Here is a 26,372-nt window from a genome sequence, read left to right as displayed (position 1 = left end):
TATGTGCTTGGCTAATCTTAAAATATGGAGAATCTAGTTAATGGTATCCGTCATCTCTAAATGCTTCAGTAAATATGTAGAATTCATTCGAGAGCGCATACACACACACACAAAATCGAAGAGTATTGCCATATAAGCTTTAGTATGGTGTTGCAGAGATTTTTTTTTTTTTTTTTTTTAACAAACTCATTTCAGGTGGTGAAGTAGATACTAATGCCTTCACACATGCTCCCGTTCAATTTGCAAGAGACAACATTTGGCAGGCCCTTGGGTCCCTAGCACAGGGGAAGAATGGATACAAAAAACATCCCTTGCATCCACACTCTTGAGTATTGCACAGAACAGGACTCTTATTCCTACAGTTGTGTTGTCCCTTTAAAAGTCTTCCCGTCTCTCTCTCTAACAGCAGCTGAAGGAGAAAATCTTTTGCGAGACAAAGAGAAGAAAGTGCGTCCATTCTCAATGTTTGATTCTGTGGACCAGTCTGCTGGGCTCGGCACACTGAGAAAGAACCAGAGCAGCGAAGATCTCCTGCGAGAAGCACAGGTATGCAGGGAACTCGAGTTACTGCGTTCCGTCTGACAAGGATTACTACACAGCTCTTCAAATGTTGCTGTCAGGAAACTCTTTGAGAAGTACCTAGGTGGTCTTTTAAAAAAGACTATAAGGGAAAGAAGTATTTTAGGCTTTTAATGGCAGTTAGTAACTCAGTCATTCCCTACAGTCACTGGTAAAAATCTACGTTTTGACTGAATACATAGAAATAGCTGTGTTATTTGTACTAGTGTGTATGCATACGTTTCCCCCTGATCCCCCAACAATTATATGCACAGAGGCATTTGCATGGGTTTTTAAAAATAATTTACACACTCATTTCACTGTTTAATGCAGCAACATCCTTCAGATGTTCAGCTGTAGCAAGCTGCCCTCCTAAACCTTGGCACAAGGGCACAGTTGAGCAGGTAGGGGTGAAATAACATAGAAGAACTGGGGATAAGTGCTGTGTTGGAAAAGAAGCTTCCTGCTTCCAGATGTTGCTAAGTGCCTCTGCCATCTCTAGAGAAATTACTGTGCGCTGCCATTGCTTGATGTTTTAAACAGAACTGCTACAGAAAGAATTGAAGAGAATGGGTTCAAAGTGTAAACAACTGCGGTGATAAAATGTTTCAAGAAGTCTCTTCATGTTTCCAATGATGATGTAAACAGTATTGCAGCAACAGTAGAAATGCGAGATACTGTACCTTTCTTTAAGGATCTTGGGTCCTTCACAGCAGAACTCCTAGAACATATTTTGCTCTTTAATATTAATTAACTCTTTTTTTGTGTCTTTCAGGCAGCCAATAAAAATGTAACAAAGGTACCACCACCTGTCCCCACTAAACCAAAACAGATAAACTTGCCTTACTTTGGTCAAGCTAGTCATCTGCAACCTTCTGATACTAAGCTGGATGGAAACCTGCAAAAGCTGCCTTTGGCTATTGTAACTATGGGGAACAAACAAAAACCAGTGGCACAGCAGCCTTCCCATCCTCCTCAGCAGATACAGCAAAGAATTTCTGTACCTCCTGCAGGTCCTTCCTCTGGCCAGGATCAAATTCTTCCCTCCTCCAAACAGGAGAGTCCCCCAGCAGCTGCCGTGAGACCTTTTACCCCTCAGCCGTCCAAAGAGGCCTCGCTCCCACCATTTCGAAAGCCTCAAACTGTGGCTGCAAGTTCAATTTACAGCATGTACACGCAACAGCAGACTCCTGGGAAGAACTTCCAGCAGGCAGTGCAGAGTGCTTTGACAAGGGCACAGACCAGAGCACCGCACTTCCCAAGCGGTAAGCGTGTGGCTCTCTACCTCTCTTCTGTCTTTATAAACCTCAGATAGATCATAGATCTACTTTCCACCTGATCTGTGGGTATAAAGCTGTTCCTCAAGGGAATTAAGCAGGTTAGTGCAGCGGTAAGAATCTTAGGTGGATTTTGCATGCTGTATATCAGTGTTAACAAAAAGTGCAAATAGTTATCTTGCAAAAGCAAGACAAATAACAGTAAACTTGGTTACCAGGTTAGTTCTGTGCAGTTGTCATATTATTCTGCTCCTTTGCCCCATGTAAGTGAATCGGGTTGTGTGTTCTTTTTAGGTTTTTTGATCAAATATTCACACTTGTTTTTTCCCCACCCTTCTCTGCAGTGTATGGCAAGCCTGTGATGGCAGGAGCCGGTGTACAGAATCAGCTGCCACAGACGGAGAACGTCTACTCAAACCTTCAAGGCAAGCCAGGCAGTCCGGAGCCTGAGGTGGAAACAACAGCCTCTGCTCATGAGAATCACGAAACAGAGCGAATACCCCGTCCTCTTAGCCCGACCAAATTGCTGCCATTCTTGTCCAACCCATACCGCAACCAGAGCGATGCTGATCTGGAAGCACTACGGAAAAAGCTGTCCAATGCGCCCAGACCACTGAAGAAACGTAGCTCCATTACTGAGCCAGAAGGACCTAATGGCCCTAATATTCAGAAGCTGTTGTATCAGAGGACCACTCTGGCTGCAATGGAGACTATCTCAGCTCCATCACATCCCTCCAAACAGACGGCATCAGCTGCCAGTCCTGAAAGCCCAGTGGAGATCCCAAATCCTTATCTAAGTGCAGAATCGGAAAAAGAAACAGCTGCTTCTATGCCAGAACCGGCCATCGCTGAGGAACCAGAGAACACACCAGCAGATCAGAGCGAAGCTGTTCTTCCCTCTGTAGCTTTGGACACGGTACCTGAGGGAGTATCAGATGGTGATGAACTCACACAGCTGAAAATGGAAGAACCAAGCCTAGAAGCTTCACTGCCACTGGAGGTATACATGGAAGAATATCCTCCATACCCACCACCTCCCTATCCATCAGGGGAACCAGAGAGTTTGGGAGAGGACTCATTCAATATGAGGCCTCCCGAAGTTACTGGACAGTTTTCCTTGCCTCCTGTAAGTATGAGTCTACAACTTGGGTGCCCTGTTAATAAGACATCTGAAGCTCTGCCATAAATCCTGTGTATTGTATGGTAGAGCTTTAGCAGATGCACGAGAACAGTCACACAAATAGGCTGGAAGTCTGTCTGTCGGTATCTGTTCTATTTGTGTGATGCTCTTATCTCCAGAGTGAATGACAGTAATGAAAAGTCTCTGTCTCTAGAATGAATGACATGATAAGTTTTAAGTGGAATTTGATACGTAAATAGTAAAACTCTTTGGGGCTGTAAAGAACATTACTTATAGAAGTCTGCCTACTACACCCAAACTATACTTCCTTCTTAAAAGAAATAAAAAGTTTTTTTGAGGCACAGATTCAGATTTCACAAGCATTTTCCACTGTTGCTGATATGAGATGGAAACTAATCATCTTAATCCTGGATTGCGTTTGTTTATCCGAAAGTGCCTTGCTTGAAAAATATGGAGAAACAGACTTTTTTATTTTCTGCTTTAAAAACTCATTTGTAGACATCAACAGCTTGTACTTCTTCTACTGAAATGTTTTCTGAATTTCTCTTTGGAACCTGATTTGACATCAGGCAGTTCTCAAGTTGCATCAAAATGGAGTCTCTTTGGGCTAAGGGTAGGCAGTGTTTTACCATCTTGTTTTGGAACTTTGTCTGTGTGTGGGGTACGGTGATATCTCTCTGTTGTAGAACAGAAATGCTGACTGCTTTCAGTTCCTCACAGAGCTTCTTTTAAAACCTATCATGAATAGAATTTTAGTAACTTGATACACGAAAGTGTGTGTTTTCTTCTGTCACTTCAGTGCATAGGAATTAAAAGCTTTAAATGTGCTTTTTAACCTTGTAATTTCTACATGAAATAGTCATTGCATGTTTTCATGCTTTGTCCTTGCTCCCTTTTACAAGGAAACTTGAGCAGTAGGATTTCCTAAATTTTAAGAACTCATTCCTTGTTGGTTTTGTAATAATTCTGTGATTGAAAAGAAGAAACTGGCCCAATTTCTTTATTTCATATTTAAATACTTGTGTTGTGCCGACAGGCTCTTTAAAAAGCCTCTATTTTTGATGTTATATATAAATTGACAGGCAAAAGAGTACTTTTTGGGAATCTCCTCTTATATCTTCACATTTGCTCTTTCAAAACATGAGTCATTTCTATTCATCTTTGCTTGGACATCTGTCAGAAATCTCCATCCCCTTGTGAATAGTGTTTATTGGTGCTGTGCAGCCAGCTGGGGAGAGCGCTGAACTAATACACGCGTGTTCTCTACAGGAAAGAGTACAAACTCAGCTATAGAAATATTTGGTTTCCAGTATCTCTGGGAGCATCTAAAGCGTTTCTGCACTTGGTTCTACATTCTTTCCAAAACTATTTTCCATAACTGTTTATGTTCCTGCTAACCTCTGCTAAACTTTGTATTTCATGGAGTGTACCACTTGGTTTGTGTAACAGCTTTGAGAGTTAATGCTGAAGTGATCTGAATAAAAAAAGGCATTTTTTTGCCTGATCTTGAGGGATTAGGGAGTTCGTTTTGCTGATGTGTTTGATCAAGGTGACTTTTGTATTTGAGTTGATTAGTGACCTTGTTTAGACATAAAGGCAGAGATCTTTCTTAATGTGTGTAACCTACTATATTTGTAATGTGACAGGGAATTGGTAGAAAATAGTCTAAATTTCATATTAAACACTGCCTTAATTGGTAATTTCTGCTGTCATTCCCAAATATGCAATTTTATATTCTTGTTCTTCCTTGTGAAAAAATGCCTGTAACTTGTGATACCTTTTCACAGGGGAAGAGGACGAACTTGCGTAAAACTGGCTCTGAGAGAATTGGGCATGGAATGAGAGTGAAATTCAATCCCCTCGCGTTGCTTCTGGATTCATCTTTGGAAGGGGAGTTTGACCTCGTGCAGAGAATAATTTATGAGGTACAAACGCAAACTTGTTAAGAGAAGGAATAGCTATCCTGGTTCAAACTAGGAAGTTGAAGCTTTTCTGGGCTGAGGAAGCTAAAAATAATAGAGCACAACTAAATCTGCACTTGAGGAGAAGTCCTAACTGGACATGGCCACTTGGAAGCTGATTTTAAGTGTGTTAAATCCATGCCAGGTATTTAGCATCAAGGCTACAAATTTGCAGGACTTTTTCCTAATTTCTTATGTAGTGTTTCATCCCTTATCTGGCATATTATCAGATAATTTGATAAGTAAAATCCAGTTTTGCTTAGTTTAAATAGGCTTTGTTATACATGTTTCTAATAAGTTATCAAGATACTATTTCTCTGAACCATTTTAGGTTCTCACTATTAAAAGGAGGCTGCAAGCTTATTGTGAGTTTTCTTGCAAGAGTTGTTACTGCTGTAGTTTTCTGCCTGTCGCTCATGTCCTTAGAAATATGGCTGAAAAATCATATTTCAGAATAAGAAAACTAATTTTTATATGTGAAGAGATGTTTATTGTCGGGAGTTTCACCAGAATGCGCGTGGCTTCTTTTCCGGCTGAACAGGTTGAAGACCCTAGCATGCCCAACGATGAAGGGATTACTGCGCTGCACAACGCTGTGTGTGCTGGGCACACGGAAATCGTGAAGTTCCTGGTGCAATTTGGCGTGAATGTGAATGCTGCAGATAGTGATGGATGGTAAGGCTTTCATTAAATGCTACCTTACAGGTGTTCTTCACAAGAGACCTATGATTGATGGCTGCTACAGGTCCCTCAGAAGGTCCCTCACTTTGCTCCTATAGAGCTGGCAGTGACTTTTCCACAGCAGAGCAACAGCTCTCTGTGGGGGATCATACAGGAACATGCAGAGGAGAAAATAAGCAAATTATACTAATGTTCCGTGTATGAAAAAAGTGTGTGTGAGTGCGGGTGCAGTTGTCAGGAAATTGCTCTGTTTCTTTGAGATATTGAAGACAGTTTATACATAATGAGCCATTTGCTGAAATTCCTCTCTGTGAGACAGCCAATAGCTTACATGTGCTCTGGGCAGTATCTAGCCCTACAAAATTCTTCTTTGTCCAATGGTCAGAGAACTTAAAAAAACCCCACAAACAACAAACAAAAACAAAAAAGCAAAAACAAACAAACAAAAAAAGCAAAAAACAACCCCCCCCCAAAGAAAACCAACAAACCCCCCCCCACCAAAACAAAACAAACCCACCAAAAACAATAAAGCAGAAAACCACAACCTACAAACTAGTCTTGCAACTGATAATGGTTTACAAATCCTTCTTACAGGTAGCTATGGAACTTACTCGGAAAAGGCTGGCATAGGGGTCAGTGATTTTACTATTATTTCTGCCTGTAACAGAGGTGTCTAAGGCCCCAGACTGAATAAAGATGCTTGTGGTCCCTAAGCTCAGTAGTTATCCCAATTACCTGCACTTGTCACCAAGTCAAGTCGTGAAGTGATTGTCTGGATTGTAAGAGGCATGATGTCAGGAGGATTTCTGAGTGTGTTTTTAATATTGATTTATTTTTTAATTCTTATTGTCTTAATGTTCTTAAAATGTTAATGGATTATAAAGAGGTAGCATAACTAAAGATCCATATGGAAACCTAGACTTAGGGTTCAAGCAGCTCTTGGTAATGCCCATTATCTGAGAAAAGCAATTGTTATTGACATCCTGGGTGAAGTGCTTCTGATGGGAACCCTTCATGATGCAGTGCGGGTTGCTGGAGGTCACACACAAAAGCGGTTTGCTCCCAGGAGTCAGTAAGCACTGCTACAAGCAGCATAAGTAACGCGTCATCTTTTTCTTCTTGGCTTGCAGGACCCCGTTACACTGTGCAGCATCGTGCAATAACGTGCAGGTGTGCAAGTTCCTGGTGGAGTCAGGTGCAGCTGTGTTTGCCATGACCTACAGTGACATGCAGACGGCTGCAGACAAGTGTGAGGAAATGGAGGAAGGCTACACCCAGTGCTCCCAGTTCTTATACGGTAGGTGATGACAACTGAGTTCTGGAGCGTGCTAGGGACTCACCCGGCACTTTTGGTATGTTTTTGGATGAGGAGTAGTGAGTTGCACACTTAAGTTGTGTGCCCGTGCCTCGGGTGCCTCTTGGAAAGAGAGAGGTTTTAGGCAGCTGCTTGTCACAGAATGAGGTCCAGCAAGACTAACTTCATAATATTCAACCTATAGAGAAGATCTGAGTAACAAAAGGTTTCCCTACATTAAAAACCTTTAAATGAGTTAAGTTTGTGCACTGACAAATACATTAGTGTGAGGTGATGATTAGATGAATCTTACCACAAGTTTTTACAAGAAACGAAAAGTCGTATGGGTATCTCAGTAGACAGTTCGTATCTGCTAGCTAGTGTCTTTAAGTGAGGAATATTTTCTAATGTGCACTTCAGAACCAAGAAAGGTATTGCCAAGTTTCTGTCTTAATGGAGGTTAGTAAGCACTGAATTTGACTTTATCTTTCTGGCCTTTTTCTCCTCTTGCATTTAAAAAGAAACCTCATATTACTATTTGAATCAAATCTAAATTTAAGACTACGGGGAGAATATCTTTTAACGGAAAGAATTAATTCCCCCTGGGGTGCAATGACTATTAGCCAATGAGGTTTTAAAACACTTGACTGCACATTTTGTATGTAGTTCTTGTCCCTTAGGCACCTACTAGCTGGAGTGTCATCTATCTGTAGGAGGCTAGAGTAATAGCAGTGTAAAAAGTTGTAATACCACTTTTCTGGTTTTGTGGAATATGCAAGATCTGAGTTTCTATCAGCTGCTCAGCCAGCATATTTCAAAACAGTCTGTCCTCACTGAACTTGAAAACTACATCTCTTGGTGCCAAGTGTATAGTTTTCTTTATGAAGGGAAGAAGCCTATTTAACTAGCGTCAAAATCTGTGGACTAAGCAAAATTGCATTTAGTTTTCTATCCAGTAGGATTCAGTATTTTAAAATGGAATAATTCACTAAGAGAAAGTTTGTGTTACAGTTGATTAAAGTACCTTTTCCAGTTTGCTGCTTAGAAACTGAGGAATGTGTATAGAAAGAATAGTATTTCACCTTTTGGCTACAGCTGTGAAATGAGCAAGTTCTAAACATCTGCAAGGTGTAGGTATGTACTCCAAAACACCTTGATCCAGATGCAGTTTAACAGAACTGTGTTTCTGAAGTCAGTGTTTAAAAATTAGAGTACAGCAGTCTTTCCAACTTTTCACCCCGTTTTCCCTGCTGGCCGTTCCTTGCCCCGCCTTCTTTCCGCCTTCTTTCCGCCTTCTTTCCGCCTTCTTTCCGCCTTCTTTCCGCCTTCTTTCCGCCTTCTTTCCGCCTTCTTTCCGCCTTCTTTCCGCCTATTTATTGAGCTGCTCTGTGCTTTTAACATTGCAGGAGTCCAGGAGAAAATGGGGATAATGAACAAAGGAGTGATTTATGGACTCTGGGATTATGAGGCTCAGAATGACGATGAGCTCTCGATGAAAGAGGGAGACTGCATGACAATCCTGCGCCGGGAAGATGAAGATGAAATTGAGTGGTGGTGGGCACGGCTGAATGACAAGGAAGGCTACGTTCCCCGCAATCTCCTAGGGGTGAGTCCTTAATATTTCCAGAGTCAAAAAAACCCACCCTGACATGTGGAGTATATGCAGCATTATTCTCATGCATCTTGGCTGGGTGCAATTTCAAAAGTCAAGAGGAAGGAGTTGATGTTCTCCATTTATTCATTTGGGGAGTTGAATACCTTGGCAGAGTGGGTTAATGCCCTCTGTCTAGATACCTAACACAGATTATATTAATGGGTGCATAAAAGAGCAACATGTATCACCACCCTGCTATACATTGCAGGTTCTAATACAACCTTATTTCACCATCTTAGGAAAAAAACAAAACAAAACCAAACCCACCCAAAACTTTTATCTGAATGTGATGTGTGCATAAGGTTTTGTTGAGCATGTAAACAGAACAAGGTTTCCCCCCTTTAAGAATATGATACACTGGCACAAAGGGCCTTAAACTAAACCTGTATGAAGAATGAGTCATGAGTCCTTCCCTGTCTGGCTGTACGCAGTGCACCTTGTGATCTGAGATGGTTTCACAGAGTTTTAAGACAAACACTGCAAAATTCTATGCTTATCTTTTCTTCTAGTGTTGAAAAAGAGATCATGTTGCTAAATAAAGGCAGATCTTTTTCTCCTATGCTCTTTAAGTAATATTTAACAATATGTCAAAGGCCTTTAATTGATGAGCGCTCCTTTCCTCATCATGTTCTGTACTACCTCTTATATTATTTGTACACATTTTCTTTTAATAAATATTTTCAATTATGTCCCCACATTTCTTCTCATGGCTGAGTTGCTAGAAAACTATAGCAGATGGACACGTATAAAAAATTCCGTTAAGCTTTTTCGTCCATATCCAGTTGCCCTGTTGCTGGAGATAAGAGGTTCTGCCAATGCTAAAGATTAACCGCTGTGAATTTTAGCTGATTGACGTATGATGCTTGAAAGAGGCTGAACCTCCTTCCTCATGCAGATAATCCTTACTCTTAAACTGGTTAGATTTTGCAGAGCGACTCTATCTAATGCAAAATCAGTTTTCATTTCTGTATGACTTTCAGGTCAGGCCTGCCCACAATGCACTGTCAAATTCTCCCTGACATTGTACTTCTGCTCAGTTTTTTCCTTTCCAATCGTAAACATTTCTAAATTGAGAGCAGCCATCAGCCCTGCACAACAAGGTCAGAAATGGCAGCTTGTGGGCTGTTTGGGTTTTGGTTTTTTTCCTGCCCCAGGGTGAATTGTGCACACACTACTGCTTCATTTGCTTGTGCACTCAGCCTGGGCACAGGTGTGTAAGAACACAAGGAGCATCTGTGCTTCTGGAATAAAAAAGCACAAGGCAACACAGCTTAGGCTGGGGGTCCCATCCTTCTAAGCACAGCACAATTCAGACAGGCTTTGGGGAAAACTACCCAAGCCCAATATTAACTGTTACTCTCTTGTATCTGTTCTGTTGTGCTACTTAACAACTACCAAAGTATTTTGTGGTTATTCTCAGAAGCAATTACTGGACTCCTAATATAGCAGCTCAAATCTAGGCTGAGATGTTCAGCACAGAGGAAGATATTTGGTAGTTTGGTATATTCTTAAGTCATATTTCTATCACAGCAGCTTTATCTTTTTGCAGTTAGGTGTGCTGAATAAAAACAAGGATGACATTATCTGCCTCTGTACTCTGCCCTTCTTAGTGACTCACTAGCTCCCTAAGCTGTGTGAGCACTCTAAAACTGAATGCAAATAAGATGATACTGTCAAAATACTGACTTTTAATACCAAATGAAATAATTTGAACACTATCAGGTAGTGTGCTACTTTAACTGACTGACTTCATCTCTGCTAGTGGTGAAGTCATAGTAGGCTGAGACAGACCTTGTGAGCGAAGTTGTTGGTCTTCCCTTAATCATTAGCCGACTGTGAAAAAAGAAGAAAGCTAGAGTCTGGCTGAAGAGAGAAGAGGGCATCTTTAAAGAGAACTTTAGCTGAAACCACCCACAATGTAATGTAGACACCACTTAGAGCATGGAGGATTCATCTTTCCTAATTGTACAAAGTGGATCCTTCTATTGTTATATGCCAGTAGCTGTGTTTTGCAGGACAGTGGTTGTTCCCAAAACCCTTTGCAAGTGGGAGCCAAGGACTTCCCAAGCATCCCAGCACGGCTGTGGTGAGCTGTGTCCCATCCATCGTCACCCTGCAGCTGAGGCCGTCTCTGGACCTCTCTGTGTGCAGACAGAATGTGTGAGCAGCACAGAGCTTGGGGGCCAGAAAGTGGCAGCTACTGATTTACTGCTGGGCAGTTAAATGAATTTATCTGGCTGCCCACTATCCACAGCTCCTACAGTTCCAGGGTCCTTACACACCCAGATGCTTCCAGCTTATCCAATGCTCTAGATCTATCAAGGCTGATAGGCATTGAGAGAAAGCAAGCCAGACTTTATTACCTATTTCCTTTATAAATCAGGATAAAAAATCCCCCTAGTTCACTGAACACAAAAGTCTCTTGACTTACAAAGCCCTATGCTTTCCCTAGCCCACCCAGCTGGGTAGAGCTGAAGGTACTGAATTACATGCTTTTCAATGCCGGCCTTTTGTACTGACATGGTTAGTATTTTTTAAACTTGCCTAAGGATGCTAAATTTATATTTGTTAGTGCTCTGGGTGTTTTTTATAACCATACTTTGGTACTAGAGATTACATTAGAATTGTATCGCCAAAGAGTGGGCTTGCTTTTTTTTTTTTTTTTTAAAAAGTAACCTTTTAAAGCACTGAAATGTAAAATCTCATTTCTGTTTTACCCTCAGCTGTATCCAAGGATTAAACCTAGACAAAGAAGCTTGGCATGAAATAGTACAGAAGCCAGATTCTTGAAGTACTAATCATGGATGACTTAAAAAAAAAAAAAATTCATTTTGCATTGGTTCCAGTATCATGAGACTTATTTCAATGACAATGTAATTTGAAAGCTATGAAGAATGTGCTTTGAAAACAAATGAAGGATTGATGCATTAGCAAATGGATGAGGGCATTCTACAAGATGAAATAATGCTTACAAGCAAATGAAATTCTGCTGCCGTTGGTCTAAGCAAGCCATTATGTTCAAGTACCCACTCTGATTTCTTCCAATGTAGCAGGAAAGAATTTCACATTTTTCTGCATTAAATACAAGGACCTTTTCAATTTACCATGGAAGGAATCATCGTGAAACAGACAACTTGGCTTTGTCCAAACTTATCCTGAAGTTTTTTTCCAGATGGGAGAAATTAAAGTATGTGCACAGCACCCAAATGATTATTGCTGGAAGCAGAATGTTGTTTGAAAAAGCATCTGAACAGTGACAGCCACGTGAACAATCCATTAAGCAATAATTTTAAAAAATGCTGTAGCATCTTAGGAATTCCATATATTCAAAATATTATGTGCTGTAACAGACAATGTAGTTTTAGATTCCTCTTTTTACAAAGGGTCTCATGTATTTATTGTATTTTGTACTTTGAAAACTAAATGTAGAAACTTTCCGTAGGCCTTGACAACTTACTTGTTTCTATTCAACTGTGATGCCATTAAACTTTTGTCTCCTCTTAAGCTTTAACTCTGAGTATTTTAGTGTAAATTTTTTATTAAACCATCTGAATATCTTAACAGTAAGACACGCTGCTTTTCTACATCGTGCTGACATTCACCTGCTTTCTGTATTAAATTGAACCCTTCCTCCCCTGTTTGTTCAAGACCATCTGCATTTAAAATTAAGCCTTATAACCTTTGTGAACCTGAAAAGCTAAGGAACATACTTAAGAAAAAAACTTGGTACAAGTATATTCCTAATAAAGCCTTTCCCATGGAACTATCTTTTATATCTGTCTGTTTGGGAATAATCATTTGATAATGTACAATATTTAATGGAGAGGATCAAATGTTTCCTTAAATATCTCTATTTATTGAAGTGTCTCGCTGCCTCACCCTTCAGCCTCATGTTTTCCTGCTTTTTGAAAAGGTGCCTATAAATACACAAGAAATTGTTGGTAGGAAGGAGGACACGATTCCTTAGGTAAGTAAACTTACGTAGTGAAAACTCTTGGGAGCAGCAATCTGCTCGTGTTCATAGCCTCATGATTTTAATAGGTTGGGTCTGGGGTATATAGTATCAACTACCTGTCTTGGAAACCTACTTTTTTTTAAGCATTAATCTTCTAAAGTATCAGATACTAAGTATCAGAGTATTTAGCATTTCATCAACTGACATACAGCCAGAGCATCTGTCTGTGCCCAGTCAGCTCCAGAATGCCGGTTTTCCCCTTTAAAGACAACATATTCTGTTCCTGACAAGAAAAACTCTGCATGTGCTCAGTGGGAATCTAAGAAAAATGTGCTCATTTGTAAAAGGAATAACAGTCTTGAAAACTTAAGTTCCACTATTGTCTTTTTATTTAAATACCTTCTTGTCTTTCAAAGGGAAGATAAATAAGATACAAGAAAACAAGATTCCACCTGAGAACAGGGGCTTTCTCTTGGAAGAGTCTGCTGCCAACTGCCTCCTGCTCCAGGCTCTTCAATGGTCAGAAGGCAAAGAATTGTCATTGGTTTGGTCAAACATACTTGCTACTCAAATTTTTCACTCAATTTTTAACCAGAATAATTCTGTGGCTTGACAGAAGTATACAAGGGGCGTGTATCTTACCTAAACACCATCCCTTTGCTAGTTTCAGATACAGAGGATGGAGCGGAGCTCTTACTCAAAAAGCACTTACTAAACCAGACTGTCAGGCTATAATGTACTTTCTTCCAGAGGTCATGGAAAACACCTTAAATACAAAGATATTAGCAAAGCAGTATTTTCAAAATTTGACCTGAGGATTTATACTAAATAAAAGCTTTTGTAGAGAGGATATATAGTAGCATATAAAAGACTGTCGGACCCATAACAGATTCTTCTGTTGTTGAAGTAGAACACTTTGTATAACCGTGTGCAAAATTTGCCATGTGTAAGTTAAGGCACATTAATGTTGCGATATTACTTGTATGTTTGCTTCGTTATTGTCACCTGATCTTGCTCTTTCTGTGGTCTCTTGAGCTGATGGCAGTGGCTCAAATAACAGTAAAGCACAGCCACTGTAACGAGAGAGTAAAATGGCCCAAGGTTAACTTTAGTAGCAATACCTGTAGGAAGTTATTTCTAGCATAAGGAAAAAAGTCTGTTGTTACGGAAGTAATTTTAAGGTCTTTCCTGAATGATTTAAATTTATAACTCATTCAAGTCAGAAGAGTTTTGGGATGATTTGCACATTGCTCATTTAGGTCCGGAAATGTTATGTTCAGGTAGTAAGTTGAATGCGTGTAGGAGGGTAGTTTTCTCCTAACTTAGTCCTTTCTACAGGGCACACATGGTGCAGAAGGAAGCAGACATGGTCAACACCATGAGTCACTACTGCACCTATGTTTCACCCTGTTGGTGACAAAAAAGGCAGGAAACAAGCCTGCACATGTATCAGCCGCAGTTACTGCCAGTAAGTGAAAGTCACATCAGGTTAAAGTAACCTTGTCTGTCTGCTAAGAGAATACACTGTGATGTAGGTAGATCTTAAAAAGGGTAACCTGTCTTAAGACTATTTATAAATACACAAGCTCTATGAATTCAGCATATATGTGAATACATATGATCAGACAGAATGGAGCAGGATAGTCTCTACTGTTAAACCCTTTCTCTCCTCAAAAAAACCCAAACAACCAACCACCACAAAAACAAAACAACAACAAGCATTATAGAGCTAAAGGAACTTACATTAACGAGGTTCAATTCTATTGTTCCAGTTTTTTCAGTATCCAGTTTTCTAAACATTTCTGTGGTAGGAGAGAGATGACAGACAAAGATGAATATAGAAACTAATAGGAAAGCCTTCCCCTTCCTTATGCTTCAGGATCAAAAAGGAGTTTAGCCCCAGAGTCTAAAATTTGGCAACAGTCTACATGCCAAAACAGATAGCGCCACTCTGAAGTTACTGCATGCTTGTGTGCAAGAAAAAGACTGGACATTTGTAATTGTTCAGTCTGTAACATTAACCATATTTGTCAATCTAGAGATGTGTGGGGTGGTGTGTTTTTTTTTTTTAAATGAACATTTAGTTATTTGCATGGAAGACTGGTCCTGGTTCAGCAGTCTGGCCTAAAAGGCTGGTTCCTAGATCAAGGAGGAGTGTGCAGACTGGGTTGCCAGATTTATTCTGTAGCTCAGCTTTGAAGTCGCCTCGGTTCTAGTACAAAGTTTTCTGAATAATGTGTTCTGGACTTGAAAATACAAAGCAAGAGAGTCTGTCTAGTTATTAAGCGTGTACTCACTGAACAGGGTTTCCAGCCGAATCAAACACCGGACAAAGTTATCAAAGTCAATTATGAGGTCTTCATCAGCAAAGCGAGCCACAATGACTTGATGTAACTTGCAATTCAACTTGAACCCTAAAAATACAATGTCAAGCCTTTAAAAAAGAAGAGGAAGGAAAAAAAAAAAAGCAAAAATCTCCAACCAACAAAAAGCCCCAACCTTCTACACTGCCAGAAATCCGATTAGCTACTTCAATTCTCAAATTTCAAGAGTATTTACTCCATTTTGGAAACTCCCAACAACCCTTTCTGTACTTGGAGAGATGAAGAGCTGTGACTAGGTCACATGTGGGCTCCCACACCTTTGCTTCTGTTTCCCAGGGGACATGGCCACCTGCTCCAGTTTGTGGTCCTTCCCTGGGTGGCCGAGGTGGCTGCCAGACTGCGCCCACTGAGACCCGAGAGGAAGCAGTGGTGACGGGAGGGGGAAGCTCTAGAGAGCCCAAATGTGGACATTAAGTTGGCTCCAGAAGGTCATTAAGTTAATTTGGGATCATACGGCTTTGAGATACCTCCCTCACTAACATCAAAACTCAGATTCGCTTTTCAGTGGTTGCAGGAGCAACTGACTCTACTTTTAATGCTCTTGTGAGCATCACCCCTTGCTCAAGCCACTTCCATTCCCCGGATCACAGCATCCCAGTTTCACCAGCTTATGCCAAACCCACATACACCCAGAGAGACTCACTGAAAGACAATAATATGCTGGTACGCTACCAAGTTGTTGCAGTTATTTGTGCTTCTCCAGAAGCTGGTCACTAAAGAAAATAACTGCAAACCTGCTATTCATTTGAGCTGCTTCTAGTGCCTTTGTGGCAAGGCACTGCTACACAAAGACAAGAGCCCAGGCTGAGCATCTAAATTAAACCAAGGCCTTCAGGTCTGGGAATACAGGAATTTTCAGCTTGTAAGCGATATACAGGCAACTAGTAAGCATCTGTCAACCTAACCTGAAACTGATACAATCCTAAAGAGAGATGGATATAAATACCTGCTGCTTCCAGCGCTCTCCTCATCTCATACGAATTCATGGTACCAGATCGATCCACATCAATTTCCCTGTAAACTTTCTGCAGGACACAAAGCTCAAAGTCAAAACTTGCCAATAATTCAGAAAATGTTTTGGCTTTCATTGGAAGTTTTGCATTTTGCAATGCAGCCTGCACATTGCTTAAGAGCATTTGCAAACATTAGTCTGAAGGACCAGGTACTTATCTCCAAGTTTGTCTAAAAGCAGCTTTGGAAAGTCTTTCTAATGCAGTATCCAGAGCAGATACAGACTCCAGAGAATTCCCTGAACGCCTGTGCAAAATGGCACTATCGCTCTCAAAGCAAGCAGCAAGACTGACATTAAACTTGCACTGTTAACTGGGAAGGCTAAACATATTTGGACACAAGTTAAAACAAAGCAAAAACCCCTCCAAGAGAAAGGCAGGAAGGGTGGCAACCTCTTCTTCATCCCTTCATCTGAGCGCCTGAAGGACCAGCAGTCACACCCCTGGACTCCAAGGGACAAAATCTGGGCGACTAAGCCACAAAAGCATCATGAGCTGAAGCGGGAGGCCCTGCTTTGGGAAGTGTGATTGTATACGTTGGCTGAGGCAAATGTGTCTACCATCACTTCATCACCTCTACATTCGATTGCATGTTCTGACAAAAGGTTGAGTGTTACCTGGTATTTCTGAATCTTTGTCCAGAGGGTGTGGAATTCCTTCAGTCCCAGCTTACCGCTCCCGTCATTCTTCTTTAGTTAAGGCAAGCTCTTGGGAAGGAAGGAAGGAAGGAAAAGCGTTTCCCCTCCCTATGCTGCGTTTACTTACACGGACACTTGTGACTTAATACTTAAAAAAATATTAACTCCTCTCTGAAGGACTCAACCTGTTGAATACACAGCTGTCGGCCAAGAGTTATTGTCTTTCTAAATCAATATGGTGATTTATTTGTCTAAACCATGATCAGTTCACGAGCTCTTTCTGCTCCTTCTGGCTTTTCAACAGGTGTATAAAATGGCCAAGATGATGTCATTTTGTGCTGCATCATTTGTTCAACACCTACAGTTATAGGAGCATGAGTCCTAAGTCTGGATTATAAACAGGAAAAGCCCCAACCAAGCCTGTTATTTGGAGAACTTAAGTATTTGCATATACAGTTAACTAAAGAACCTGGTCATTGCATCGCTCCCAAAAAACCACTAAGGAGTCCCTACAGAATGCCATATTTTACACCAAATTATAGCAGAGCTTCACTCGTTTTTGGTAATTTTCCCTTTTTCTGCCTATGCAATTCAACTCCCACAGCAGAGAAACTGAGCACTACTATTCTTAGCCTTGAATCCTTCATCCTACACCTTTGCCCTTATTCTTAGGAGGGCAAAAGTGTAGGATGAAGGATTCAAGGCTAAGGAGAATCCCTGCTGAGAGCCAGGTGCCTTTTCCCAGCACAAACTCCACTTTGTCCCCAGCTACACCAAACCATGCAAGAGCTGTGGAGACTTCAAAGCAGGTCTCCCTGTCTGAAAATGGATTTTCCCTGCTGCCTGGGAGAATGCATAAGCCACAGTCAACAGCAACAGCAAAGGGCTACCATTTCTATTCAGGGTACCCATGGTAAAACCAGCTTCTCCCCCTCAGGAGTCACCAGTACCTCAGTATGGACCTGCCACTGCAAAGGCAGCAGATCACCTACACCAGCACGGGCAGAAGAATATAGTCGAGGGAATAGCCTTAAAGGATACATCTAACAGGTCAACCATTATTTTGCATGTCTCAATACTAAAGCCATCAGATTTAATATCTTGGCCTGTAAAGAAAGAGCAAAAGACAGGATTATCATTGCATGCTGTACCACACCACTTTCCTAAATTGCTCGGGAGCTCTGTAACCAGTGTGCACACCTCAGCCCTTATTTGCTTCTGTGTCATTGGAGACTTCTTTTGCAACTGGCAAGATGGTTTTTTCATTTTAGTGTGGGTTTTTTTTTTTTCTTCTACGAGATGTGTACTTAGTGTTGTACCTTGTTCATGATCTACATCTGCTAGTTACTCAATGGCAATCTGCTGCCTGCTTAAATCCTGCCCTGGGAAGGGGAGTCCAGCTGCATCGCTGCCTCAGCCTGGGCCAGGTGAGTGCAGCGAGTGGCAGGGGATGCTGCCTCCTGCTCTGGGGTTTATTCATGTCATCCAAAGCCTTTGGGGTCCGGCAAGTACCTAGTGCAAGGCAGACTGCGGAGGATGTGGTGCCTGTAGAGCTGTGGTCAAGATAACTGCGTGAAGATATTCCTACAATTCCCTCAAATGCTGGATGGGAAACAGTTGCCTGATGTTGCTAAGGTACCCTCCACCCTGCGGTAAGCTATGGCTTCGGCCATCTCTTTTGCATCTAGCAGAGTGGGAGGCAATGCTCACTTAGTGTGGGCAGTGGGGAAGAGCTTCAGGTGGGAGGACACACAGGCAAGAATGACAAAGCTCTTGGGAAATGTTCAGAGGATGGTCCTTGTTTTGCATGAGAGGGACGCAGCGGTGAAGCAGGCAAATGGATGCTAATAAACATCCCTCTTTGATTTCCTGACAAAGAGACTTGGGGTGAAAGTTAGCTGTGATGTTTCCCCAACCAAACAGCCCAGCTGGTCTAGTTTGTAGGTGTGCTACAGAAGCGAGAAACAGAGGTAAAGCTTTCCTGTCCTTGTCTGCCTGCAAAGACAAGGGTGGACTTTTGTGGACAACATGGGCTTCAGTGGTAGGTATCTTCATGCAAGGGAAGAACATCGAATCAAGCTTGGTAACCAGCAATACACCACTACTAACTGGACACTCCAGACCATTAGCTGGGCTGCTGTTTGAATCCTGAGTGGTTCAATATTGAAGTAAGAGCAATACCTCCTCTTGATTATTATCAAGCATTAATCAAATCCATCCCTCCTCCTGGCAGCCAATTCCCAGTAGCAGCCGCTGGGATAAAAGGCACCCACGTGCACCCTGCCAAAGCACACATCCTGTGAAACACACCTTCAGTGCAGGCACAGCCTCCTGAAAGAGCAGAGACAGCACGTGGCCTTGGCAGTGTGGAGAGCCAAGCTGAGGTCTGAGGCAGAGACCAGAGGTTTGACTCTGCCCAGGTCAGCACTGCAGTCTGTGCTCTCATGCCTGTGCTGGAAACCTGCTGGTGGCCACTCGAAGGCACAGCTGGAGGAAGGTACTTACGTTTAGCCATGACTTTATTCAAGATGTTGCGCAGTTCGAAGGCAGAGATCTCTGCATCCTGTGGAAAAGAGGAAAACAACTGAAATATTCTATTCTTCTATTCCCATTCCATTCTATTCTATTCTGTTCTGTTCCATTCCGTTCCGTTCCACTCCACTCCATTCCACTCTACTCCATTCCACCTCTAGTTTAGTCTATTCCTATTCTATTCTGTTCCATTCCATTCTGTTCCATTTCTATTCCAATTCTATTCCATTCCGTTCCTATTCTATCCTATCCCATCACTATTCTATTCCTTTCCATCCCTCTCTCTGGGAGCTTCAGGTGCCATCTCAAAAGCAACCTCCGACTCCTTTGGGTCAGTTGGCCCAGCTCAAGCATCCCTTGGAGCTCTAGTTTCCCTTGGGCAGAAACGCAAGCGGTAAGCTCTCCCCACACCCATTCCCAGTAGCACCAGCAGTTCCCGGTACTGCAGCCCTGCTGTGCATTAGCAGGCTGGGCTGTGGGTCTGTCTGAGCCCTGGGGCAGGCGAGAGCAGCCTGGGGAGAAGGCACGGCCCAGCCCTCGCTGTCTCCCAGAGAGACCCATGTGCACAGACACCAAATCCTCTGCCTGCAGGACAGAATTAGGGACTTGCAGAGATAAAAGTTGAGCCTGCAGATCAAAGAGAACAGGAGCACTCAGAAATCCTTTGCGTAAGCAGATGGGTAACTACACAGATTTTTGCACATGCAACTAGGCGCATGCTCAAGATTTGACTCAGCACAGGAATTAAACTCCTTGCTGGGGGAAGCATCTCTCTTACTCACTCACACACGCTACCAGTAAGTCCTTAAAGAAACCAAACCAAACAAACAAAAGCCCAAAAACTTACACTTCCTGCTAGCTGTGCAAAAAGCTTTTTAAAGTTGGGTTCAATGTCATCTTCACTGATCTCAGTCTAGAAGAGAGAAACAGAGAACATAGAAAGGAGGAACTTTTCTGCCCAAGAAGGACTTAATACATTTCCTTGCCCCCAGTTAAACACAATTTAAGTGGCAAAGTTGAAGGCACAGAGTGCTTTTACTTTGATTGTAATCAGTTTTATTTTCAGGGGTCCCTCAAAATGCTGGTGTTGCAAATACTGCAGGAATTGAAAACTTCTGCAATGGCTTAAAAAAAAATTTTTTTTTTAATTATTGTATTTAAAAAAAAAAACAGAACGAAATTCAGAACTTCTTTCTACTTTCTCTCTACTGTTAGACTAGCTGTCTTCATTAAAATAAATCAAAAAGTTCTCATATTGGCAAAAAAAAAGAAAAAAAACATAGGGTGATAGATGCATTAGTAGGCAAAACATCTGCAGCAAGACTAAACATATGTTGAGCCACTACTTATAGAAACAATACCACGTGCAAAAACACCCCTGTAGCTAAAGGGCTGCACTCCCAGATTCCTGGAAAACAAAGGGAATTTCCCATTGTCAGCTCTGCAGAGAGCACATGATCTCCTCTACCTGGGAAGTCCAAGCTCACCACTCTGGATATAAAATAACACGTTTCCATGATTGCTTATGATGTTTGCATTTGCTGGACATTCAACTATGGACATTGAAAGATCTGTTTCCAAAGTGGGGCAACAGTTCTTGCTAATGCCTATAGAAAAACGCTGCCCTGCACAGGGAACCAGCACTCCAACCCCACTTATTTATGACAAGATTATCTCAATTTAAAATATTTAAGATATACCTCTTCAAAATTGGCCTCAATTTCATCATCTATAACCCTAGAAAGATAAAGAAATTGATATTAAAACCAAAACAAGTCACTTTTCTGATCCCCTTGCTTCAAGTCTCAGTTGAAGGGAGATTCTTTAAATGATGGGAATAACGATGTGTTCAACAGTTATGGGATTAATCAGCCACACACTGTGTACCCACCAGCGAGAACGGTATTTTGCCAGCTACGACAACAAGAGTTTCAAAACACATTATAAACTGTGCAACGTTCTGCAGAGCCACAGATAGGATTCTGGGTCAGACATGACCCTTTGGGTCACTAAGTGCCACTGCCTACAGACCCCAGCCCAGGACCAGGCTCTCAGGTGCAAATCAAACTTTATCTAGTAACTTTAATTTTTTTCTTCCTTTAAAATAGCAAAAAGTGGGAGCCTTGAAGTCATTTGGATGTGCCAGAGTGCGAGAAGTGTTTCACACTGTTCCCCAGCTGCTGTGGGAGCATCCCACGTACGGAGGGTGCATAAGCACCAAGGGCCCATCAAAAGCTGAATGTGCTGTCACACAACTGACATCCCAGTCTTCTCACTGCTACAGAAACGTGCAACAAACAATTACAGAACAGTAGAAAGGTTTTTGTTTGCTTTGAATTACAGAACTCAATACAGAAGACCCCGCACCCCTTCCCAAGGCCTTAGCCCAGCTGCCCTTTAAGATGCGGCATGTCTAAATTTTTTCGCAGTTTGAGCCAGTTCCATTAAAACCCACTTTAATTTCATCAAAGGTATTGTCTGGTTGAGCAAGTATCTCTAATTTTTTTCCAGCCTAATCTAAAAGGTGTGAGGATCAATCCTTGCGATCAGTGTGTTCCCAGCCAGCCAAAAGCACATGCAGCAGTTCTGTCTCCCAAGCGGGGAGCCCAGCCTGCTGCTCGTGAGGGCTTTCTTCTCTCCACAGACCAACCCAGCTGCCTACAGCCCAATAACTAAAAATGCCTGCCCAGGCAGGGCTGGCAATAAGAACAATAACAGTTCACTACATTAATATTATAGTAATGTATATTAATATAGTATATTATATCAACTATACAAATCATTTCATTATGTTAACATCAAATTATTATATCAATATACATAGCATTAATACATGATGCTATTATTATTATTATTGTTATTGTCATTGTTATTGTTACTGTTATTCCACCATTCCTTCCTGCTAAGTTTACTCAAACTTTCCTCCATTGCACATGGGGAACCCAGGGACAAACAAGACCCGCCGGTACCCCATCCACGAGAATGGTTGCTCATCCCCCCTTCCCACAGGAGTCCTGTGCTGCTCCATCCTTCCGCACCCACGAGAAGGACCAGAGGGCACCAGCATGCCCATAACGCTCTTACAGAATTACGAAAAAACTACATACGTGGAGTTCGCGCTTTTTTCAGAGAAGACTCTCAGACAGAAATCCCCATTCTTGTTGGGTTCGAAGGTCGAGGGTACAATGATATATTCTCCTGCAGGGAGCTTGAATCGGTTCAGCACTTCTCGGAGGTTGATGAAGGTGTTTGATCTTTCTCTCGCTTTGTTGGTCAGGAAAAAGTTTTTGCTCAGATGAATATTCGTCTGGCCAGAAAACTTACGAAAAACAAAGAAAGAAGGAAAAAACCCCACAGTTTGCATGCATTTGCATTCACAAATTAAAAATATAATAGAGATGACAATTAGCTCTGTATGGAAAAAATGTCCTTTCAACAGAACCAGAAGAGAAAAGAGAAGGGAGGTGAATGCATCCACCACAGTACTCCTGAGCTGTGGGTGCAAACATATTTTACAGATTACTTCAATACATCATTTGGGTCATGCTTATATTTTGCAGGTGATGGACAGTTTGTGAAGACATCTGGCAAATTCTTCCACCAACTATTTTTCTTTTAAGCAAGATGGCTAAGGACAGATGTCCCTCTGGTGCCCAGAGCTGGTGCCACCAGGGGACCGCAGCCCAGCTCTGCCTCTGAAGCCAGGCTGCTGTAAGGCAGAGAGGTCTCTCATGGAGGGCTCCAAGAACGAAATAAATGTGACAACTTCTAAAAGCATATTTGGAGTGTAACATATTCCACAATGAACTCTTCTGTGCAGGTTTTGCAGGTGGGCTAGCTCAGGTCTAGAAGCAAACATCAGGAACATGCACAGTTCAAAAATCTCTCCCTTCCCGTCCTCCCGGATTTTTAAGAATGCAAAACCTGTCAGACCCGCTGCCATGGCGGGGAGATAAAATTCCATCTTTTGGGGAAAAGAGAAGCCACAGGACTGTAGCCAGAGTCTCTTTTTTATGAAAATCAGGTTTTTGGACTGCTAGGGTGAGAGCTAAGTGGCCGACAGAGTACTGGTAAGGCATTCAAAAGGTACACGAAAAATGCAATTAACAGGTAGCGCCATTGTCTCTCCTGATGAAACCCCATTTTATGTGGCGGCAGCTGGTTTGAGCGTGGCCTGGGGAGCTGTGAGGGGCCCCAGCTGCTCTGCAGGCACCCCCACAGGTACTGTACACCCTGTAATGGGGTTACCCCGGCATTTTGCTCAACCTCACTCGTTCCTCTGAGGAATCATAGAATCATTTTGGTTGCAAGAGACCCTCAGGATCATTGAGTCCAACCATAATGAGGAGCAACAGCTCAGAAGCATCTGCAGCCCTGCCTCATATTGCATGACTATTGCTGCACTGCACACCCCTCTCTGGTCCCCGGGGCATGCTGTTAGCCACCTGCAGGCAGAAATGGAGAGAAACCGATAAAGACTGTGCTTCGGGAAAAGAAAATCAACACCTCCTTGGAATGTCAGTTGTGTGTCAAACATGAACTCTGTGCAAACCTCAGAAAAGCAGCCGTGCTCTGGGGAAGCAGGTGTGGGGCTGGGCTGGGAGAAGACCCGTGTAAGAGCAGCTTTGATGGGTTTCTGCAGTACAAAAGCTCTCATCCCAATGCAAGACGCCCTGAAAACGCAACATGGGCTCAAGGCCCCTTCCAGAACAAATGGCCTCTAACTTTGGACTCTGCACAGTCGATAGCGTCCTGCAGCAAAGAAGGATCCTCTGAACCATTTCTTCCCACAAGCCATTCAGGCCAACTCTGCACCTTGAGCACCAATGCATGCTACATACCTCTGGGGGCACCTGCAAGGAGAAAAGGAGAGAGTTATTTGCTTGTTGAATGGCAGGTCCAGGGCTACTTTTCACTGTTGGTTAGCAGGTACATCCATACTCCTGAAAAATAAACACCCAGCTCGAGGGGGAAGGTGAACGCTGAGCCCCTGTCACCCAGCCGCTGGCTCTGCTCCCAGCTCCATCCCAGAGGCTGGTGGGGCTCACCTGGGGCAGCACAGACACAGCCAGGTTGGTTGTGGTTTCCTGCTGACTCTACTCTGTGCCCTATCATGTTTTTTCTAGACTCAGTTTCTCCACTATTTCTTCCCATCTTCTCTTTCACCATCCTGACCCTCTGACCTCTCCACCATCAGGAGAGGAGGCATGGGCTGAGCAAGACAATGCTGCAATTCTCTGTTTCCTTATGGGTTCTGGACACCTAACTTTGCTTTAAATCTTACTTGCCTACAGGGGACAGGTTCTGGGATGAGCTTTTCCAAAGCTGGGATATTGAGAAGGCAAGCAGTTGCACATCTTGCTTATGGATACAGAGCAATCTGCAGCCAAGACCATTATTCCTATTTTCACTGCTGGTTAAGCATCACTGCTTTGCATCTCAGAACAAAATGTCCTGCTTAAGGAGTTACCATAGACACATCTCTGACCCTTTATTCAGCAGAACAAGTTTTACAGGTGTGTTGGATGGTTCTGCTGCTGAGTCCACACTCCCCAAGCCAGCTCCCTACCATGGCTGCTCTCATTCTGCTTTTCACCTCAGTCTGACAAGCAAAGGTCAGACTGGAATTCTGCACTTTTATTTTTAAATACCTTTTCTGCTCATCAACTAGAAGCACAGAATATTATAGGTGGGAAGGGACCTCTGTAGGTCATTTGGTCCAACGCCCTACTCGGAACAAGGACAATATCAAAATTAATGACATTGCTCAAGACCTTGTCCAGCCTAGGTTTGGATATCTTCAGGAATGCAGATTCCACACATCTCTCCAAGCATCTGCCTCTGTGCTTGACCACTGTTTTTGTGAAGGATAATTTTCTAAATATCTAGGTGGAATTTCCCTGCTGCAGCTGGTGTCTGACTCAACCTGGTTGAGTTTTGATAGAAAGCCCAGTCTGAGAACTGCACTATCCCATTTACAGGGTGAGTTCTCCTCCCATGCACCTGTACTGCCTTACTTGCCTCATAAATTGCAAAGCCAATGGTGTGCATGTCCTCTCCCATCTTCCTCTGCTTCCGCCGGTGCTTCTGAATCAGGCCGATGATGAAAGTGCAGCCCCTCTCAGGATCATCAGGATCCTCATCTTCTTCCTCCAGCTTGATTAAATACTGTGGATTTGTCCAGAAAGTGTCTGGGAAGCAGATTTGTGCAAACTGCTCAGAAGCTGAAAGCAGCTGTGTTGGTATATACATGTCAGCTAGGACAGATGCTGCTCTGGTTTCCAAAATCAGCTGCGAGAAGGAAACCTAATACTCCCCTCCCAGCCTTTACAACCACAACTAGACCCTCATCGGGAAGCCACATTTCCCAAAAACCTGCAGTTTTTGGATGTCAGTCCCAGATATCCCAGCTACATCCTCCTCCATAGGCCACCCCAAACCAGTTCCCAGAGAAAGTCCAAGCAGACATGTATAAAGGGTTTCTCCATAGCAGTGGTGACCATGCGCTCTTACTTGGGTAATTCCTGCACCCCCCTGCAGTGGCTCCACGCCTCCAGTTCCCATCCAGCTTCAGCAGGCTCCACTTCTTGTACCTGTCGCTTGTCAGAGTGTCTGGCGTCAGGTTGCAGATCTCCAGGCGGGAGTAATGTCTCAAGAAGTCATTGAACGCCATCCTGTGGGAGGCAATGCCACAGGCAATGTCTCCTGAGAATGGGCAGGCTTTCGATACAATCACCTCATCTAGCCTCCCTCTCTCCCACTGCCATTTAGCACTAGGATTTAGGGTGAACTTGCTCACTCATCATGGAGTGTGTACTGGGAGAGGTTACTTTGTATGAAAAAAAGCAGAGAAGACATTCCCTTCAGGCTGAATGGAAGGCCAGCGCTACTCACCAAAATTCTCCATCTTCATGTCTCCTAGTCAGCTGCTCCCGCACCTCAGGGTCAACGCCACTCCAGTTTGGGCAGCTGAAAAACAATCCCACATCAACTACAGGGTACAGTAAAGGTTAAACCCTAATGTAGCTGTTCTGGCACAATGATTTCACTTTCTTACAGTTCCATGCAACTGCAATACTCCACAATATCTAGCTGATACTCAGGGGAATGGCAGGAAGATGTGCCAGGGGAGGTTTAGGTTGGACATTAGGAAAAGGCTCTTCCCCCAGAGGGTGCTGGAGCACTGGAACAGGCTCCCCAGGGAGGTGTCACGGCCCCAAGCCTGACAGTGTTCAAGAAGAGACTGGACAACACACTCAGACACATGGTGTGAACTGTGAGGTTGTC

The 26,372-nt window shown here is 42.8% G+C and overlaps 2 protein-coding genes across 3 annotated transcripts in view; one reads left to right on the top strand and one right to left on the bottom strand.

Annotated features, from left to right (window-relative positions):
- Positions 1–12,319, top strand: part of TP53BP2 (tumor protein p53 binding protein 2) — a 48,350-nt gene extending 36,031 nt beyond the window's left edge. Inside the window, exons 11-18 of one of the 2 annotated variants that reach the window (XM_065632365.1) lie at positions 410–546; positions 1,334–1,823; positions 2,180–2,961; positions 4,764–4,901; positions 5,479–5,612; positions 6,749–6,915; positions 8,319–8,518; positions 11,290–12,319. In XM_065632365.1, the coding sequence (XP_065488437.1) occupies positions 410–546; positions 1,334–1,823; positions 2,180–2,961; positions 4,764–4,901; positions 5,479–5,612; positions 6,749–6,915; positions 8,319–8,518; positions 11,290–11,331 (2,090 nt within the window). In that variant the 3' untranslated portion in view covers positions 11,332–12,319. Of the gene's footprint in view, positions 1–406; positions 547–1,333; positions 1,824–2,179; positions 2,962–4,763; positions 4,902–5,478; positions 5,613–6,748; positions 6,916–8,318; positions 8,519–11,289 lie in introns of both variants that reach the window. The other variant, XM_065632364.1, reaches the window with a different exon arrangement.
- Positions 12,320–12,887: 568 nt separating this feature from the next.
- Positions 12,888–26,372, bottom strand: part of LOC135987766 (calpain-2 catalytic subunit) — a 30,182-nt gene continuing 16,697 nt past the window's right edge. Inside the window, exons 8-21 of the mRNA XM_065632907.1 lie at positions 25,980–26,054; positions 25,599–25,759; positions 25,107–25,276; positions 23,927–23,938; positions 22,193–22,404; positions 20,786–20,822; positions 19,933–19,998; positions 19,059–19,116; positions 17,595–17,659; positions 16,533–16,601; positions 15,852–15,930; positions 14,819–14,935; positions 14,265–14,323; positions 12,888–13,594 (exon numbers count right to left, since the gene is read on the bottom strand). Of these exons, the coding sequence (XP_065488979.1) occupies positions 13,571–13,594; positions 14,265–14,323; positions 14,819–14,935; positions 15,852–15,930; positions 16,533–16,601; positions 17,595–17,659; positions 19,059–19,116; positions 19,933–19,998; positions 20,786–20,822; positions 22,193–22,404; positions 23,927–23,938; positions 25,107–25,276; positions 25,599–25,759; positions 25,980–26,054 (1,204 nt within the window). The 3' untranslated portion in view covers positions 12,888–13,570. The remainder of the gene's footprint in view (positions 13,595–14,264; positions 14,324–14,818; positions 14,936–15,851; positions 15,931–16,532; positions 16,602–17,594; positions 17,660–19,058; positions 19,117–19,932; positions 19,999–20,785; positions 20,823–22,192; positions 22,405–23,926; positions 23,939–25,106; positions 25,277–25,598; positions 25,760–25,979; positions 26,055–26,372) is intronic.

This window comes from Caloenas nicobarica, chromosome 3, assembly GCF_036013445.1.
Source record: "Caloenas nicobarica isolate bCalNic1 chromosome 3, bCalNic1.hap1, whole genome shotgun sequence".
Classification (NCBI taxonomy): domain Eukaryota; kingdom Metazoa; phylum Chordata; class Aves; order Columbiformes; family Columbidae; genus Caloenas; species Caloenas nicobarica.
Note: the sequence above shows the minus strand (reverse complement) of the source record. Positions and strands in the feature narration are given on the sequence as shown.